Source organism: Hypanus sabinus, unplaced genomic scaffold (genome assembly GCF_030144855.1).
Source record: "Hypanus sabinus isolate sHypSab1 unplaced genomic scaffold, sHypSab1.hap1 scaffold_678, whole genome shotgun sequence".
NCBI classification, from domain to species: Eukaryota; Metazoa; Chordata; class Chondrichthyes; order Myliobatiformes; family Dasyatidae; genus Hypanus; species Hypanus sabinus.
The window spans coordinates 54,243-75,255 of NW_026781531.1; the positions used below are offsets into that span (position 1 = coordinate 54,243).

At 44.4% G+C, this 21,013-nt stretch overlaps 1 protein-coding gene across 2 annotated transcripts in view; it reads right to left on the bottom strand.

Moving 5' to 3' along the window:
- Window positions 1-13,142: 13,142 nt before the first annotated feature.
- Window positions 13,143-21,013, bottom strand: part of LOC132389850 (zinc finger protein 239-like) — a 44,160-nt gene continuing 36,289 nt past the window's right edge. For both annotated transcript variants that reach the window (XM_059962414.1, XM_059962412.1), the window contains one exon: window positions 13,143-14,405. In XM_059962414.1, coding sequence (XP_059818397.1) covers window positions 13,371-13,997 — 627 coding nt within the window. In that variant the 5' untranslated portion in view covers window positions 13,998-14,405 and the 3' untranslated portion in view covers window positions 13,143-13,370. The remainder of the gene's footprint in view (window positions 14,406-21,013) is intronic.

Here is a 21,013-nt window from a genome sequence, read left to right on the forward strand (position 1 = left end):
GTGGCACATAGTGGGACGTGTTGGGGTGGTTTTGGTGTCAGACCGACCAAAGTGGATCTGCTGAATATATATTAAAAAATCAATGACGTTAATTGAAAGTCTGCAGAAGGAAACTGGGAAGGTTCTCATGTGTCGCTGGATCACGCCCACACTGAGGGGAAACCGGTTCTACTTGCAGAGGAAACAGCAGGCGTGACTGTGAAAAGTGCCGAAAATGCTGGAAACATCGATTCCGGAATGCTTGTGGGAAGAGAGCCACAGTGAAAGTTTCAGGTTGGAAAATGGGAACAGTCGTGACCATTGACAATACAGCTGTGGAAAAGTTGTAAACAGAGCCGCTGACTGCTCACTTACTGGTCTCGTTGCACATTTTGGTAAAATTACGCAGAAGGATCTAAGTGAGCTAATGCCAATAGTATTAAAGTGTTTGTGTTACATGCCGACAGCTTTTGGACCCGAGACACCGGTGATGTAATTTGTTGGTTCAATAGCAGAATCAAAGGTGGGACTCCGTTACTGCAGATTGATCCCCTGTATAAATCATAGCTTGTTGCTGTATTCAGCCCAGAGTGTCTTGCCGAGCTGTGGAATTCAGGACAATAGCGTTCACTGCGTCACTCAAGTGGGATATACAGTAATGTGGCGGATAGAAGACATTTACTACCCTGTTATTTCAGCCGTTGGAATTCCCGGTAAGTCGCTATCACATCTGCAAACGGCAGAAACTGAGAGTTAATTCTGATATTCGGAAGTGTTTCTCTAGCTACGTGCTTCCACAGTTACCTGCCGTGTCCCCGTATTTCTGCCGTGGGCGGAACGCGCTGACAATATTACTCCCATTGCTTTGGAAGCGGGTCTAATGGAGCCGAGATGCTGCCTTTGACTGAATTCCTCTCTCCTGATTGGATATCATGGAATAATTGTGAATCGAATTGTCTGCACAGGAGGACACGGGCTATACTACAGCTGTGAGAACCAGCCGTCCTTCTGTTACGTCCGTATAAATCGTCTGTGAATTGCGCGGCTTGGTTATGGAACAGAGAGAATAGCTCATTGATTTCCGACATGTGAGTAGAGGGAACTGCAGGTGTGGATTTAATTTCATTCCTGTGCTGTTCAGAGCCAGTGATGCTGTATTGAATGTCCATCCTTTACTGCGCCCGAGGAAGAATTTAAGCAGCTCTCCTCTCGTCGGCTTACGAATTCATTTTGATTTAACACTATTACAAAATTCGCGCAAGTTCTCTTCCACGCCGATAATACATGGCTTCTTATGTACTGGGGATTCTACGCTGTGAGCCAGAAAAAAACCCCCACAAAATCTAATCTAATTCTATCACACGGCTGCTCCGTTACCCTGACTAGTCAGTAATTTCTCTGTTTCTTTTCTTCTATTTTGCAGTTAACCAGTTGGCGATTGCTATCTTCTCCCGAGGTAAGCGCGGTCTCTCCAAATGTCTCAGACGGAACCTGCTGGGAATGGCAGCGGCCGATCTCCTGGTCGTTATCTCTGACCCTCTGCTGAAGTGGAAGGTTATGAAATACTTCTGGTCTTCCTTCCTCCATTGAACTCCCGTTTACAAGTTCGTCCCTTGCTTCCTTTGAGCAAGCACCTGAATCTCTGTCTGGCTGACAGTCGCCTTTACCAATGACAGTTTTGTGGTCATTTGTTGTGAAAAGTTGAAAAGAAAATATTGCATCGAATGAACGGTTGTTATAGTCATAGGCACGGTGAGTGTTCTGGGCTATTTAGAATGTATCCCTTTCTACTTTACATTAGATCCGTTGGTGCTAGTTAACGGAGTTTCCTATGGCTGTTTGACCAGAGCGAGATTCGTGGGTCGCCCTCGTGGGTCGCACTCAGATGATTCACCGTATTTTCATTCCTTGTCTCCCGTTTATTCTGATTTTATTGTTCAATGCTCTGACAGTTAGACGGATTTTTTCCGCCAATAAAGTCCGGATGGTGCTCCCCGGCAGCGACGGAAAGGATGACAGGACCCGGAAATGGAGAACCGAATGAAATCCGTCGTTTTACTATTCAGTATAACCGGTAGTTTTATATTTCTGTGGTTAACACTGGTGGTTTTTTGATATCTACGTACTGATTGCAAATATCCCTCGTTACAGGGACGCGGATCCGACTTATATCGCAGTATCCACGGCAACGATGCTGCAGATCCTCAGCTCCTGCACCAACACATGTATTTACTCAGAGCAAGTTCAGAGAGGAGCTGCAGAACGCGGTGAAACACCCACTGAAACTGTTAACCAAATTCCTTAAATCGTAGATCGGCTTGCTGATTTCTGCAGGTGTTTTGTCAAACACCATGTTTCCTTCATAATTTATCCCCTTGCCGATACGGTATGCAGAACCACGGGTAACAACTGAGCGCTCGGAAATACGCATGCATTTGGTGATGATATATTTCACTCGCTGCTTACCCAGTACAGGTGAAATGTGTCGTTCATCGAACGTGTAATATGTAATGGTCACCTCAGCAGTAATTCACCCCGATGAAGGGTCTATAGTCGGGTCACGCCCGTTTTATTGTAATAATGTCCATTACCTCTGACAATGATTTAATCCGGGTTGGTCCAGTTAGGAAAAATCCTTTCCATTTCTACATTCTCTCCGTTGTTTCTGATTCATTCTTTTTAGTGATGCTCACGGTGTTTTACTCTCAATATCTTTCACGTTGTCCTCGTTTACTCCTTCCCCCACGTCCACTTCTCATCAAAATTTAATCTCATTGCAGACTAGTGAGTTTCATCGTGAGGGAAGATGAACGGGCTGAAACAGAGCGTGTATATTTTTCTTTTTTTTTACTCTATCTCCATCTCCGACCTGCTCCCTCGTTGTCCCTGCATATCTCCCACGCCTTTATCTCTGTTCATATCCCAAGGCCTCGTGACAATCTGTTACTTTCCTTCGCCATCTATACTCTGTTTCTCTCTTACCACACGTCCGGTTCCCTACAGAAAAAAATAAGTCTCATTCGGGAATATATATTTCTATTGATGATAAGTGCACGCTGAAATTTAATGAACTTCCAGAGCAACTGCAAAAAGTTATTTGTTTTGTTTCTCTCCCGAACGAACTGAGTTCTATCTGGAAGGTTTGCCGATGTTTGAAAAATAAAAGAATGATACTGGAAATCCGAATTAAAATTGTTTTTAATGATGTTGCACTACTTTCTTACGGAACATTACTCACTCTGTTGCATTTCCAGTTCCGTCTCACTGCTGTCTGTCCTGCAACCGATTAGCGGTACACAACACTGGTGATTCTCCTCGCCCGGGGCTGACAGTTGACACGACCGATATCTTTTCGAACGCACAATAGATTTATGCACCTCGCGCCAGTTACTACTAACTCGACGCTTTGTTATAAATAATGTTTCTAGTGAAACTTAAGGATTATACTTAAGGTGCAATGTAAATACATCAGATGTTTGCATGTCAGGATAAGCTGTCGTTGGTTAACATCTTAGTCCAGGTGTATTTTCAATTCCGTGTATGGCAGCGCAGAGTTGCTCTGTAAGTCTATTCCATCATACGTCAGGGAAACGGGAAATAACGTCAGTTATGTTGTCTCCTGTTGTTTGACTGCACCTGGATCCCTCTACAAAATCAATATGCTGACAGACTAGCCCACGACGGCAGCCGAGCTTGTCCCTTTAACCACGTGCCCATGGTAGCGTTACATCCATTATTATCGTTTTCACCTCTATTCCTCTGCAAAATTGAACCGCGCTTTGTCCTGCAGGCGAAGTGGGTTCCACGGACGGCATTTCAGAACATCCGGACATTTCCAGTCAAGGGCTTACAAATTTCAAAAATTTGTCCAATAGCCCGAACTTCACACGGGGTCTATAGCCCAATTACCGTGGTGATGCCAATATATATATATATTTGGATATGATGCAACAGAATCGACTTCTGAATTCGCTTCTCTTTATTTCTCCCCGTTTCCTGTTCGAATACGCAAATTAAAGTCATGTACTGTTTTGAGACCCCTCGATGTTTCGGAATCGACCCTAGAAATGGCCTCATTTTTCCTTCGATAGTTATTTGACTTGCCATTTGTCACCCTCCTGCCCCTCTGCTTCGTTTGCCTGAGCGTTATCAGGCGGGTTTGGGATGTTTGATTTTGTTGTATGGCTTCTGCTAACATTAAAACTTTGTCCAGACCTGATTCGGGCCTGAGCTCAGGCTGTCTAGGTGAGGATATAGACATTGAGACGCATCCCCTTTCTTTTGTTTGGACATCGTTTGGTCAGTCAGTCTATTTTTGTTGTTGTTCTTGTTCTGGAGGTTGATATCACTTATACCTCCAGAATTTATTGAACTCAAGTCAAGTTTACTCTCGTTTAACTACACACATGCTCACCGACAAACGAGACGACGATTCGTCGACCCAGAGTGTAGGGTACAGCAGCACACGCAACAGACAAACACTTATGAAAGCAAGAACATCCTCTGGTGAACTACGCACAAACAAACAAAGTGCATAAATCAAAACACATTACTGCATTATAAAATCATAATCCTACGTAGGATCTCCGTCTCCACTACCAGTTTCTTGTTTAAATTATTTGACTTTCTTTAACTAAAAAGACTCCAATAGGACCACCGTCCTTGTGTCCAACCACACAAACCACTAGTAAAACGAATCACATATCTAGTGCAGCATATCCACTTTTCAACCAGACCCTATCAGGAGGGAGATTAGCGGCACCAATGGAACTTCCAGGGATTTTGTTACTCGATCAACTTTCGGGTTATTCTTTCTCGTTTTCTTCTTTACCTTCACAGCGAAGACTCTCCCCGCATTCCTGATCAACGTCACTGTTGCTACTTCCCATCCTTCTTAAATCTACTGACCTGGTCCTGCAAAGGAAAGACAGTCAGTCGCAAGCAGAAGCACGAACGAAATTTCGTTCTGTTCACTTCTTGCAGTCTGATTTCTATCTATTGGTTTTGTTTACCGACCGGATAACATCTTGGGTGCGACTAGGATCCTTATTTCACACAATACTTCACGTAATACTGCTGTCTCTCCTACTTGGTTGCGCCGATCCCATCCTTGCTGCCTGGTGATGGGCCAGGTTCTGTAGGCACAAAACGGAACACCCAACGGGTGGCGAACTTGAATGTGCCTCTGAGACATAGTTACTCCATCGTTTCAATCCCGTTTTGTCGGGATCCTGGTGCACTACAGCAATTTGGCAGAGATATCTCAAAGTGAAGTGCGGTACCAGACTTTAATTGGCGAACCTTTTATATCATGCAGTGTGGAACTCTGTACAAGTAAAAGGCTTGCCTGTAGATCCATTAGCAGGGAAGCGTGCGAAACCGTAGAACAATAGAATTATGTCATAATGTTGTTTTCTTGATTTGTGGGTCATCCGTTTATACCCATCTGACTTGTGCAGCCGGGTTATCGTTCCAAGGAGTATTGGTAAGAAGATGCTATTCTCAAGTGGAAAACGCAGAGGTCTGCAATTTCACAAAACTGAAGCAACATACAGCATTGGAAACGTTATATTCGAAAATGTCGTGCACAAGGAGCGAGGTTGGAGATTAGAGAGAGACAGGGAGGTGGCGAAGAAGGTTATGAGGGAGGGAGAACGCCGATGCGGTTTGGCAGGAGTCGGGTCAGGGGAAGGAGTCACCGAGGCAGGTTGGATGATTCGGCAGCACTTTCCAATGGTGCCACGGCAGTCCCAGAATGCTGTGCGTGACGGAAAGCCCTCCAGACCCTCACGGTACATTTTTCACGGTTTTGGCTCTCTCTTCCCTACACATCCTCATCGAAGATTTACCACGTCCGCGCAGTCTTTCTGTCCCACGTCTCTCTGCCCAAGCCCGGTCTCTTTCCCTACCCCATCCGTCTCGGTCTCCCCCAGCTTCCGATCTTTTCAGTCATTCGAAATCTCTCTCAATACCCTGCCTCTATCTCTATACTGTCCCTCTCCTGCCATTATTATCCACTGTCCCTCCAGTCAATCTCTCTCCACATTGCTCTCTTGTACATCACTCCATGGTTCTTTCTATCTCCAATCTTTCTAACCCCAAATCTCCCTCTCCCCACACTCGCTTTCTACCGTTTCCTTCTCTCCGACTCCCTCTTCCCCTCTATCACTCTCTCTACCTATCTCTATCTTTCCCCCTTTCATCTTTCACCCCAATCTCGTCTTCCCACACATTCTTTCTTCTACCCCAGTCACGCTCAGGTTCTATATCTGTAATTAATTTAGATCACGTTTTAGAGATTCGTTTTCACTTTGACATTTTTTGGTTTATCATTCAAGGAGGCGAATACTTTTCATGGGCACTGCATGGGTATTTGAAAGAAAGGTTTAATTCTTAAAATTGTTCATTCGTTGACACAGTGGCGGATAAAAAGAGATGTGGATCTCTTTTGGTTGGATACGTTGCTGCTGCGAACCAGAAATGGATTCGTTCTGGATTGGAAAGCTCTGGAGCGAGCCTGGGCTCAGCTCTCTGGAGGGTGAGAGGTGAGTTGATCGACTTATGCGCGATCGTAAGCGGCATAGACAGTCTCAACCGCCTGTGTCTTTTTCCCAGTATGGAAATGACAAAAAGGAATGGGAAAATACGGCGGGAGGTTGGTTATAGGTTTTCTATACAAGGAAAAGGAGGTGCAAAGAAAGCGCTGCCAAACATCATGATAGAGGCTGATATATTGTGGCGATAAAACAGACATTGGCACATACAGGCTCTCAGTTTGATACATAATTTCCGTACTTCTGCTTTTCACAGTGAACGCGCTGACGATTGTCATACTGTCACGGGGAAAGTGCGGACTCTCTAAAACAGTCATCCGCTATCTGCTGGCCATGTCAGCGGCTGACCTAGCGGTCGTTTTCCTGGACGTTATATTGATGAAAATTCCGAAGGCTTTTCCGGATGAGTTCTCCTTCCTGTTTTACGTCCGCGTGTGTAGAACCCACGTCTTCTTAATGCAGGCCGCCACAGATTGTTCTGTTTGGTTCACCGTCGCCTTCACCTTTGATCGATTTGTGGCCATTTGCTTCCAGGATCTACTCGCTAAGTATTGTACCGGGAGAACGGCGGATGTGATTCTGACCTTTGCGCCTTCACTGAGTTGCTTAAAGTTTTTCATGGTCCAATATATATATGTATATCTTTCCTTTAACATGCCTTTGCATGCAGAGTTTAGAATTACTTATGTCACTATTTTGGACATTAATATGTGTTCATCGTTCTGTCTTTTCAACTGTGACCCCATTCCTTGTTGTTGTCCTGCTCAATGCTTTCACCATCACGAACCATTTAGTGGTCAGTAGAGCCCACAGCAGACTCCGGGCTCCAAGTAGTAGTCAAAATTACAGCGACCCCGAAAACCTCAGAAAACCTTTGGTTTTACTGCTGGGCGTCTCGGCAGATTTCATCCTGTATGGGAATGGTAAGGGGTGATGGCTGTCTGGAACAGGATGGTTCCTGCAGTGGACGTCCCACGTTGTTTGCATATACCTTCATTTTTCAAGTAACTGTGCTGCATGCTGCAACATCTGAGCTCTTCACCTCGTCAGTCAGACTGAGCTCAGTGAACAGCTGAAGGAGATGCTACATTCTCTATACTTTGAAAAGGATTCGACACTGATGGTCTATGAAACCAGCGTCCTTCACTTCTGTTTTCAGGAAGGCAGTCGAAATGTTGCCCATTGATCATCGGTGTTGCTCGAAGTTCGTCCTGGATGGACGGACACAACTGTAGTTTCAACCCTTCATGTCCCTCACCCTTCCCTGAGGATCCTTCGCAACCTCATCCATTGCCTCTCCAGCTTTGTTCAATTCGTTAAGGAGGATTAAACACTCGGTAACCTCTCGGATACACCACATAGAGTAGACTACAACCACAGACATAATCCCAAATGTTAGCCCCAGAAACGTACGAGGGTTGCGCCAGACAACGAAGCAAGTATAGAAGACACTGAATAACAAACAATGCTGCTGTTCAAACACATTGAAAGTTTCAATGTTATAACGCACCACAACCTAATAAACATACTAATAACATACAACCCGTCAATGGGATAGTCACAAATCGGAGCCATGAAACCGACAAATAAATTTGTTGACTGAAAAATCTACTCATGTATCATCAGGCTAATGACCATGTGAAAAATCACGTCGTGAGAGCAGCGACAGCTGGATGTTTCTGAGAGTAACTCGCTCCACCTGCTTGTAGCTGAAAGGATGGAAAATTCCTGGCCGTCAAAGCACCTTATCTGAGTACAGGTTTTCAGAGTCATTAATAACCTGAACATTATGGGTCACACTGTTTTTAACTCAACTTCATTATTGAAAGGCAGTGAGGCATCAATGGCTCAAAAACCTGGAAATAACACATTTGACTCGCACTCACAATAAAAGTACTAAAAGCGACACAAACCAACTGCCAGAGGAACTCCGCAGGTCAGGCGGCATCTATGGAAGTGAATAAACAGCCAAAGTGCCGGGCCGAGACCTTTCTCCAGGACCAGAAACGAAGTGGTGAGACGCCAGAATAAAAAGGTAACGGAGGAGGAGAAGGGAAGCTGGACGGTGATAGGTCAAGCCTGGTGGACGGGGAAACTAAAGGGATGGAGAGGAAGGAACCTGACTGGACTGGGGAATGGACCGTAGGAGAAAGGGAAGCTGGAGAGAAGCAATGCGGAAGTGATAGGCAGGTGAGAAGAGGTAAAAGGCCAGATTGAGGAACAGCATAAAAAGGGGAAGGGTGATCATTCTTTCCACGGGAAGGAGAATCGATATTCATGCCATCAGGATTGAGGCTACCCAGACAACATAGACTGGAAGTGGTTGCTGCTCCATCCTGGGGATTGTCTCATCGTGGAAGGAGAGAAAGCTGCGGAACAGGAATAGGAATCGGAATCGGAGGTTTTGCCTGGGGGAAGGTCTGTTTTTGGTCGCTGGAGCTGAGCTGCTCGACGAAAAGGTCCCTGATGAATGATGGGTCTCGCCAATGTAGAGAAGGCTGCCTCGGGAACACTGGACACACAGACTACCCCAGGGGATTCGTAGGTAGATTGTTGCCTCGCCTGGAAGGGCTGTTTGGAGACAAAGACTGGTGCTGAGGTAGGACGTGGATGGGCAGCTGTAGCGCTGTGGCCTCTTGCTGGGATAAGCGCCGGGAGGGAGATGAATAGTGAGGTTCGGAATGGAAACGGAATAATGGAGGAAGTGATTCCTGTGGGAAGTGGAGAGCGGTTGTGTGGCTGTGATGGGGAGATAAAGATAAATTTGTTTCTGCGATCTCTTTGGAAATGGCTGAATTTACAAATTATGATTTTTGGGTGCGGAACGTCATGGCGTGGTAGATAAGAGCAACTCCATCACTGTTAAGGTGGTGGAAGACCTGGTGAGCGCTTACAGGCTGATCCCACTTTTAAAGCGATGCTACCAACAAAGATATCACTACCACCCAACCCATTTCGCCGCTTCCCGCAGGGATCTCTGCCTCCATAATCTCGCTCAGCTCTCCACCCCTAACACCCTCACGGCACTTACCCCTGCAAGCCCCCAAAGTGCTACACCCACACATTGATCTCTTCTCCAACCATTAGTCCAGGCCCAAACGCTTTCCCTCCAGGTAAGCAACATTTCACCTGTGGATCTGCTGTGGTCATCTGTTGTGTCTGGTGCCCTTGGTGCGGCCTTCTCTACATTGGTGAGACCAGTGATAAACTGAACCTCATTTCGTCGAGCGCCATCGCTGCAGCGTGAAAAGCGGCGCTTCCCAGCGTCCCAACATTTTAATTCTGATTCCCATTTCCGATCCGACATTTTCAGTCCAATGCTTCCTCTTGTGCCGTGCTGAGGCTTGCCTCAAGACAGGACAGCGACAACATATTTTCCGTCTAGGTAGTCTCCAACCTGGTGTTATGAATGCCGAACAAAAAATATCCCTCCCTCTCCCATCTTCTTCTGTTCACCTCTCTGGGTTCATGCCTATTTTCAGCTGCCTATCACTTCCTAACTGCTTCTGTTTTTCCTGTACTCCACTGTCCGCTCTGATCAGATTCCTTCCGCTCCAGCCCTTCCCCTTTCACCTGGTTTCCTCTATCACCTTTCCCCTCCTCACGCCATCTTATTCTGGCATCTCCCCCCTTACTCTCCAGACCTGAAAAAGGTCTCAGCTGGATACGTCAACCGTTTATCAATTTCCATAAAAGCTGCCCGCCCTGCTGACGTCCTCCAGCGTGCGTTCGTTCTCTCTCTCTCTCACCACACACACACACACACACACACACACACACACACACACACACACACACACATATTTGGCTTCCAGCATCTGCTGAACCAGTTATGTTTAAAATATATATTTGAAAATTTGAAATGGATGGAGACGCACGAATGAATGAATCATTCAGAAATAATTCACACCTTTTATGTTTTCAGAGATTCCGTTGTCGGAGATCATGTGAAAGGAAGCAAATCAACTCTAATCAGAATTTCTAATTCACCCCAAAAATAAACACAAACAAGATTACGTCTGATTTTCTGCTCCTAATAGGGGTGGATTTTATACGAACGAGAAACACACTGTAATAACACATCACTTCACAACGGTGGTGCACCTCAAAATAACACAGAAGCTGTAACTCTTTACCAATTCAGACCATTTCAGCTTCAGGAATGTTAATAAAATATCAATAAATGTATAGAAAGTTATAATCACTGTCTCAAAGAGCAGGAGCATCAGATCCGAATGCAAACAGATGGAGACAAGTTCAAAGGCCTACAGCAACACAGGCCGATAAAATGTCTGTGATTATAAAACATTTTAGTCGGGCTCTGACCAGGACAGTAATAAAACCTCACCGAACCGGAAACAAAAATGTGTTATGTTGAATTGCCAACACATTTGAATCTTTCTCATTCATTCCCTGACTGAGAAATTGGATCAGATTCCCAATCTGGTTCTCTGATTCAGATTCCCAATCTGGTGTATGGCTCTCTTCCCCCCACTATCGAGAGTAGCTCTGCACTCATTGTGGATGGCCCATTTAGAAAGCAAATCATTTCTGGAGTGATACTTGGAATACGAGGGAGTGTTTTCCACAATTAGAAATTGCAGCCAATTTTCCAGCTGGAGTGTAGGGAAATATTTTTCAATAATAACAGTGTATGATGAGCAAATGAGCATGAGTTTCGCATGTAGAGGTTATCATTCGAGGGAAAAAATAATACTAACTCTCTCCACTTCTGATCTCTCTGTGAGGATTGGAATGTCTTTCCTCGTCTTACCCTTCCTCAAGTTCACAATCAGCTCTTGCGTCTTACTGATGTTGAGTGCTAGGTTTTGACTGTGACACCACTCCACTAGTTGGCATATCTCACTCCTGTACGCCCTCGCATCACCACCTGAGATTCTAACAACAATGGTTGTATCATCAGAAAATTTGTAGATGTTGTTTGAGCTATGCCTAGCCACACAGTCATGTGCATATGGAGAATAGTGCAGTGGGCTAAACGCACACCCCTGAGGAGTGCCAGTGTTGATCGTCAGCGAGGAGATATTCTCACCAATCCACAGATTATGGTCTTCCAGTTAGGAAGAGGGCACATCATCAGGATAGGGGGAAGTCCATTCAAAACAGTGATGCAGAGAAATTTCTTTAGCCAGAGGGTGGTAAATCGGTGGAACTTGTTCCCTCATGCAGCTGCTGAAGCCATGTCGTTGGGTGTGTTTAAGGCAGAGATTGTTAGATCCTTGACTTGACATGGCATCAATGATTACGGGGAGATGGCTGGGAACTGGGGTTGAGGAGAATACAAAAAAAAAGATCAGCCATAATTGAAATGGCCGAGCAGACTTGATCAGACAGAGGACCCAATTCTGCTGTTATTCTTTTGGTCATTATGATATTAGATGTAATTCTGATATGAAGTACAGAGAAGCAAACTTAAATGAGAGGCTATCTCAGAAAAATGAATTATCACTCTGAGGAAAAACGTTAACCTGTGTAAGTCCCTCATGGAAGCCATCCCTGTGATCTGAGCAAACAAGGTGTTGACAAAGAAACATCGAGTGCCCGACTCAGAGTTAGAGACCACAACCCAGAATCCGAAGGAATTACAGGAAAAGCTGGTTGACATTAAAAAAAATCAACAATACATAAAATACAAACAGGGTAGTAAGTGCAGAAATTGCCAAGAGAAACCAGACACAATCCAAGACATTCCAGGATCCTGCAGCAGTTTAATTCAATCTTGGCAAATAACATTCAACAAAATCTTGCTTTAAGAGTCTCCATCACTTCATAAAGACACCATAAATTCAAGCCTGATCCAGTTTTAGAGTCAAAAGTTTACAAATTATACGATAATCAAAACATTATTTCAGATAGGACAATCCATAATAACCACCTGGCTAATATATTACAGGATAAACAAGCAGGAACAGCTCCTTCAATCAATAAAACCATTCCCAACATCCACGTTCCTGAACCAGTGGAGCACCTCACCACAGGCATTGCTTGTGTCATCAGTCAGAGAAACAAAAGGTTTTCTCTGTCAATCAGCTTCCAAATGTTTCCACTCTGTTGCAGCCATGTCCCACAGCTGATTCCCTTCTCATCATATGTTCTTACCCCAAACATTGTCCAGAGCCCCAAACTCTGCACTGTGCAGACCTGCCTCTGGTTTCTAACTCTGCGACATTGCACATTCAACTGATGGTTTCCCATTCTGCTTTCAGTATTTAGAGGACAGTGGTGTTTTATAACAACCTTTTAGAAGCAGGGAAAATGACCCATAATGTGGAAATGAGCTGTGCATAAGGAGATTAACTACCAATGTCATTCTCCATCAACCCAGAGATTTGAAGGGTGAAGAACATCCCAGACAGAACTGCAGTCAGCTCGACTTCTTCAGTCAAGGGAAATTCAGAAATTCAAGGGAAACCTCTTCACCCACAGAGTGGTGACAGTTTGGAACCCGTCACCATGGAGATATCGAGAGGGGAACAGGGGAGGATTCAAAAGGACCGTCATGGAACTGAATCACTGGCAGGATCAACTGGCCTTAGTTAACTCTCTACCGTACATTAGGTATGTTATAAATTCACTAAGTACCGATGACGAAGTTCAAAATAGAACTGATTTATTTGTCTCAGATCCAGAATATTAAACTCCAGTCCCATTAAAGGTGAATATGCATCAGAAAAAAACTCCTCCCAGTCACCCAGTGACCAGGGTGCAGAACTGGGTGTGGTGAGCATCAGCAATAATTGCAGAGTTCAGCACTGACAGTCACTATCAAAATTGTATTCAGCAACGGTGATGGACAAATATCCAGCATGCAGCTTATTAAAAGTTTCTCCTAGTGTGAACCCGGTAGTGTGTCACAAGGTTAGATAACTGAGTGAAACCCTTCCCACATTTACTACAGGTGAACGGCCTCTCCCCAGTGTGAACTTTCCGGTGACTCTGTAGGTGGGATGATTGAGTGAATCTCTTCCCACAGTCTGAGCAGGTGAATGGCTTCTCTCCAGTGTGAACTCGTTTGTGACTTTGTAGGTCGGATGACTGACTGAATGTCTTCCCACAGACTGAGCAGGTGAAGGGCCTCTCCCCAGTGTGAACTGATTGGTGTCTCCGTAGGTCAGATAATAAAGTGAAACCTTTCCCACAGACTGGGCAAGTGATCGGCTTCTCCCCAGTGTGAAATCGCTGGTGTCTATTAAGGTCAGATGATCCATGGAATCCCTTCCCACAGTCAGAACAGGTGAATGGTTTCTCCCCCGTATGAACTCGGTGATGTACCTGGAAATCCAATGACTGAGTAAATCTCTTCCCATAGTCTGAGCAGGTGAACGGTCTCTCCCCTGTGTGAACTCGCAGGTGTACCACTAGTCCAGATGACTCAGTGAATCCCTTCCCACAGTCTGAGCAGGTGAACGGCCGCTCCCCGGTGTGAACTCGCTGGTGAGCCATTAGTTCAGATGACCGAGAGAATCCTTCCCCACAAATTCAGCAGAAGACCAGCCTCTGCCCAGTGTGAACTGACTGGTGTGTCCACAAGTGGAAAGACCGACTGAATCTCTTCTCACACACAGAACAGGTGAATGGCCTTTTCCAGTGTGAACTTACTGATGTACCTTCAGTTGAAATGACCAACTGAATCCATTTCCACTGTCTGAGCAGGAGAACGTCCTCTCCCCTTTTTTAAACTGGCATGCATGCCAGTCGGTCAGATGACAGAGTGAATCCCTGCCCATAATCTGAGCAGCAAGGCTGGTTGAATGAATCCCTTGCTCCACTTCTTAAATATCTGGACAGAGACAGCAAAACTGGTGTGCTGTGTTTGAGATTCCTGTAGACAAATTCCTTCAAATTTCTAACCTGTAATAAGATTTACAAAAACCATCAATGGATGAAAGACAACATTACATATGAGATCACTTCAGTAGCTCACATGTGATCTGTTACAGTGAGTTTCAACCGAAGTTGGAGAGAGAAATCATCTTCTGACTGGACACAGTGCTGGTATCTGGAATTACCATCAAATTCCCTGATGCTCTTCCTGTCTCTAAGAATGGGGCATTTCAGCCATCTCCAATCTGTGACCTGGCTCAGTTGACTCTCTCCACTGGTATTATTCCCTGTTCCCACTGAGCTGCATGGGGGCCTGGTCCCACAGTAACTGAAACACTCACACAAATAGCCTTGTTAACGTGCAGCTGGGATTTTCTTTTATGTACTGTTAATTTAAAGTGCCACAGTTTTAACACCATGTAAATATCACCTACTCAGATATATGGTTGGGCTGCACATCTGTTAAAAGGAATTTGAGTGAATATTATTATTATTTAAGGTTCTTGTCATAGACAGGGAAAAGTACAACACAGAAGCAGGCCCTTTGGCCCATCTAGTTTGTGTTGAACTATTTAAACTGTCTACTTCCGTACACCTACCATCCAGGTACCTACACAAACCTCTTAGATGTTGAAAATAAGCTCGCATGCACCTGTTGGGCTGTCTGTTCATTCCTCACCTGAATGATAGTCTGCATGAAGAAGTTTCCCCTCATGTCCCCCTTAATGTTTCACCTTGCACCCTTAACCCATGGCCTCTGGTTTTAGTCCCACCCCATCACAGTGGAAAAAGCCAGCTTGAATTTACCCTGTCTTTAACCCTCATAATTGTGGTATACCTCCTTCAAATTTCCCCTTAATCTTCTACATTCCAAGGAATAAAGTACTGACCTGATCAATCTCTCGTTACAACCCAAGACCTCCAGACCTGGCAGCATCCTTGTGAATTTTCTCTGAACTCTTTCAACTTCTTTTACATCTTTCCTCTAGGTTGGTGACCAAAACCGCACACAATACTCCAAATTAGGCCTCACCAATGTCTTGTCCAAAGTCAACATGACATCCACCTTCTGTACTCAGTACTTTGGTTTATGAAGGCCAATGTGAAGAAATCTTTCATTCCGTCCCTATCGAACTGTGACACCACTTTCAGTGAGATATAGACCTGTATTCCCAGCTTCCTTTCCTCTACAACACTCCTCAATGCCCAACCAGTCACTGTGTAAGACCCACCCTGGTAGGTCCTACCAAAGTGAAACACCTCACACTTGTCTGCATTAAATTCCATTTCTCCAGCTGGTCCAGTTTGCACTGCAAGCCATGATAGTCTTCCTCACAGTCCGCTGAATCCCCAGTCTTGGTTTCAACCACAAATTTGCTGATCCAGTTAAACACACTTTCATCCAGATTACTGATACAGATGACAAACAACAACAGATCCATCGCTGATCCCTGTGGCAACCACTAGTCACAGGCTTCCAGTCAGACAGGCAACCATCTGCTACCACACTCTGGCTTCTCCCAAAATTGGCTCATCCAATTTACTATCTCATCTTGAATGCTGAGTGACTGAACCTTCTTGACCAACCTCCCATATGAGACATTGTTAAGTGCCTTGCTAAAGTCCATGTAGACAACATCCAGTGCCTTGTCTTCATCTACTTTCCTGATAACTTCCTCAAGAAACTCTATTATTGGTTAGACATGACCTACCATGCACAAAGACATGCTCTCTATCCTTCAGAAGTCCACATCTATCCAAATACTTATCTATCCGGTTCCTGCACATACGTTAGAATAACTTTCCCCTTACTGATGTCAAGCTCACCAAGATACAATTTCCTAGTTTATTTTCAGAGCCTTTCTTGAACAGTGGTACAATATTGGCCGTACTACAATTCTCCACTGCCTCACCGGTTACTAAGGACGATTTCAATATCTGTGTTTGGGCCCCAACAATTTCTGCACTTGTCTTCCGCAGATTCCTGGGGAACAACTTGTCAGGCCCTGGGGATTTATCCATGGCAATTTGCCTTCCGACGGCTAACACCTCCACCTCTGTAATCTGTACAGGGTCCATGAAGTTGATGTTGATTAGCCTCACTTCTATAGACTCTGTGTCATTCTCCTGAGTAAATAGAAATGCAGAAAAAATCTTCCCCATCTACTTTGTCTCCTCATATGTATTACCATTCTGATCCTGCAGAGGATTTTTTTTTCCTTGCAATCTTTTTGCTCTTAACATATCTGCAGAATCCCTGAGGATTCTCCTTCACCTTGTCTGCTGGGGCAACCCTTGTCTTCTTTTATTTCTTTCATAAGTGTTCACTTGAATTTCCTGTACTTCATACGTATCCCATTTGTTCCTATCTGCCTGTACCTGGTATGCACCTCCTTTTTATTGATCTCGGAGATGAAAGCCAAAGGAGTGACAGAGCTGCGTGGTGGGAGGTGGGGCATGGGGGGGGGGGTAAACTAAAATTGCAGGTGGAATAACAGAACAGATATTGGAGGGGTTTTGGAGACAGATGTTGTTCTGTCCTCAGACGAGGTCAGGAATGAACAACGTTGAGCATGATGCAGTGAATATGCTGAGCCCTGTATATTTCAATACAAGGAGCAGCGTAGGAAAGGCTGATGTGTTCAGGGAATGGATCAACACCTGGAATAACAACACTAGGATCTGGCAACTGTGGACTGGGACAGGCTGCTTTATGGCAAAGGTGTGCTTGGTCAGTGGGAGGCCTTCAAAGTGAAATTTTGAAAGTACAAAGTGGGTATGTGCTTCTCAGAATAAAAGGTAAAGATAGAAATTGTAGGGAACCTTGGATTTCAAGAGATATGGAGACCCTGGTGAAGCACAAAATGGAGTTGCATAACAGGGATAGGCAGGCAGGCAGGTTCTAATGGAGTATAAAAAACTCAAGAGGACAATAAATCAGGATGGCTAAAAAACAGCATGAGGTTGTTGTTGCAGAAAAGATGAAGGGTAATCCTCGGGGATTCCACAGATAGATTAAGAGCAAAAGGATTGTAAGGCACAAAGTTGGTCCTCTGAAAGACCGGAATGCAATCCATATGTGGAACCAAAGCAGATGGGGGAGATGTTAAATATTTTTTTCATCTCTGTTTGCTCAGGAGATGGACAAAGGGTCTAAGGGAGTGTGAAAAAGCAACATTAAAATGGTGGACCCTGTACCAAGAAGAAAAGTTATTTTGCTGTTCAACATACAGCATAGGTATCTACAGCATGTTCCAGGCCATTCGGCCAACAATGTTGTGCCGACCATGTAACGTACTCTGCAAACTGCGTAGAATTTCCCTAGTGCATAGCCCTCTATTTCTCTGAGCTCCACGTTCCTAACTAAGAGGCTGTTAAAAAACCGTATTTTATCCGCCTTTACCACCGCTGCTAGCAGGGCCTTCCATGCATGCACCACTCTTGGTGTGAAAAACTTACCCCTGATATCCCCTCGGTACCCATTTCCAAGCACCTTAAAACTATGCCCCCTTGTGTTAGTTATTTTGACCCTGGGAAAGAAACCTCTGGCTATCCACACAATCAATGCCCCTCATCATTTTATCCACCTAAAAAAAGGCTCTAAACATAAACAAGGAAATTATACTTTGCTTTGAGGATTTGTTAGAAGTATAGAAGTTAGTTAGTTTTTTTTTTACACAGAGAGTGGTGAGTGTGTGGAATTGGCTGCCAGTGCCGGTGGTGGAGGCGGAAATGAAAGGGTCATTAAGTGAGTCCTGGATGGATACATGGAGCTTAGAAAATTAGAGGGCTATGGGTAAGCCTAGGTAATTCTAAGGTAAGGATATGTTTGGCACAGCTTTGTGGGCCAAAAGGCATGTATCGCGCTGGAGGTTTACTACGTTTCAGTGTAGACAAAATATAAGGGTATAGAACAGGTAAATTCAAGCAGGCTTTTCAAATGATGTTAAGTGTGACAACAACCAGAGGTTATGGGTAAGTGGGGAGGTGAAAATTTATGGGGAACATGTGGAAAATCTCTTCAATGAATTGGACATGAGAGTGCAGAGTAAAATGCCAGCACAAGTGGTGCACACCAGCTCGGAATCACCATTTCAAAGAAGTTTGGATGGCAGCCTAGATGGTAGGGTTGGAGGGCGATGGTCCCAGTGCAGGTAGATGCATTAGACAGCTTGAATGTATTTTCAGCATTGACTAGATGGGCAAATAGTCTGTTTCCATACTGAACTTCTCCATGTTTCTATGACACAGATGCTGGCCGAACTTGTTTGGAAGGGAAAAGGTAGGAGTGACAATGGAGCAGCAATGGCTGGAGTTTCTGGGAGCAATTCGGGAGCTGAGTGATCGATACATCCCAAAGAAGTGGAAGCATTGGAAAGGCAGGAGGACGCAACCAAAGCTGAAGTGAGCCAAAGCCAACATAAAAGCCAAAGAGAGGGCAAACAAAAGAGCAAAAAAATTTGGGAAGCTTTGAGAAACCAACAGAAGACAGAAAAACAAGTCAGATGAGTTGAGGACATAGAATGATGATTAATGAGTCAGTCATTAAAGAGTCTTGGCAGCACCCAACAGTCTGAGGCATTTAGAGGAACAAAGTATCTGGGGCTTCAATATCTCTTGAGAACGAAGGTTCACTGCACCAGTTACCTTTCACCTTTTATTTTGACAGACACATACAAACTCTACACCCTCAAAATTTCACTTCTGAATGCTCCCACTTATCAAGTACTCCTTTGCCAGAAAACAGCCTGTCCCAAACCACACTTGTCAGATCCTTTCTGATACCTTCAAAATTGACCTTTCTGCAAATGAGAATCTCAACCCGTGATCCAGAACTCTCTTTTTCCTTATTTACTTTCAATTTCATGGCATTATGATCTCTAATTGCTGTCACCAGCCATGGATCATTTCCTAACAGCTTATTGCACACTTATACGTCAGGAATTCTAGGTAGTGATTAAGGCCACATTTGACAAACTCTACCCCATCTATTCCTTTTACAGCATGGGAGTCCCAGTCAATATATGGAAAGTTAAAATCACTTACTAAATCAACCTTTGTTTCTTGGCATGGTCTGGGACCTCTCTACAAATTTGTTCCTCCAAATCGCTCAGACTGTTGGGTGCAACCAAGTCCCAATAATGGCTAGAATATCATAAATCCCTGTCTTCAGCTCATCTGGAATCTGGACAGAAGGAATGGAGACAGGCTAACCCCTATTGATATCAATGGATCTGGGGTTGAGAGGGTGAACAACTTTTAGTTCCATGGCACAAACGTCACCAAGGATCTCACATGGTCTGCATATACTGGCTGTGTTGTGAAAAAAGCACAGTGCCTCTTTCACCTCTGAAGATGAAGAAGTTTGGGATGGGGACCCAAATCCTAAGGACTTTCTAAAGGAACACAATTCAGAGCATCCTGACTGGCTGCATCACTGCCTGGTATGAGAAATGTACTTCCCTTAATTGCAAGAACATTTTACTGGTGAAGAGAAGAATTAATGAAATTAAATACCAGCAAATTCTGGAAGCAAACATCATACTGTCCGTAAAAAAGCCGAAGATGAAAAGAGGATGGCTTTTACAAAAAGATAATGATCCTAAACATAACTCAAAATCCACAATGAACTACCTCAAGAGGTGCAAGCAAAAGGTTTTGCCATGGTTCTCACATTCCCCTGACCTAAACATCATCGAGAATCTGTGGATAGACCTCAAAAGATCAGTGCATGCAAGACAGCTCAAGAATCCACAGAACTAGAATCCTTTTGTAAAGGAAGAATGGGCGAAAATCCCTCAAACAAGAATTGAAAGACTGTTAGCTGGCTACAAAAAGCATTTACAAGCGGTGATACTTGCCAAAGGGGGTGTTACTGAGTCGTGACCAGGCAGGTGCCCAAACTTTTGCTTTTGGCCCTCTTCCTTTTTTGTTATTTTGAAACTGTAAAAGATGGAAATGAAAAAGCTTTCTTGCTTAATATATTAAAGAAATGTGTCACCATTTTTGGAAATCAGTTCAAATTTTACTCGTTTAACTACTCACAGTAACAGAAATTTTGACCAGGGATGCCCAAACTTTTGCATGCCAGTGTAATTGAGCAGGCCTCCTTTGAAGCGGCCGTCTCCGCCCAGAAGGCTGAGCTGTTCCTACAACTCATAATACCACGATGACTGTTGTGAAAATATTGCTAAATAACTCCACACTATGGACTTCCAGAAGTGATAAGCTAGGACAATGGGCCAAAATAAATGAGGAAATCTGTAAAGAACTTGCTATAAAACAGCAGTTCCACTGCACCCATCATCTGAACGCAGCGGCATAGTGGAACAAGCCAATGGTACTTTGAAAGGTAAGTTGGCAAAACCTACACAAGAAACTGGATTGAACTGATTGAAGGTTTTACCCTTAGTCCTATTCCATATGAGAATCACGCCATCAAGTAAGACAGGGCTATCACCGGCAGAAATCATCTACAGGAAGCCCATGAGAACCCCATGGGGACCCCGAACTTGTCTGCCGCTCCTCCCTGAGAGCTTACCTGCAACATTGGGTATGCATATCTTGGGGGAGGAGATGGGAAAATACTTATGGAAATTAACTAACACTCTCCAAAGCTTGCATTCACAGGTATG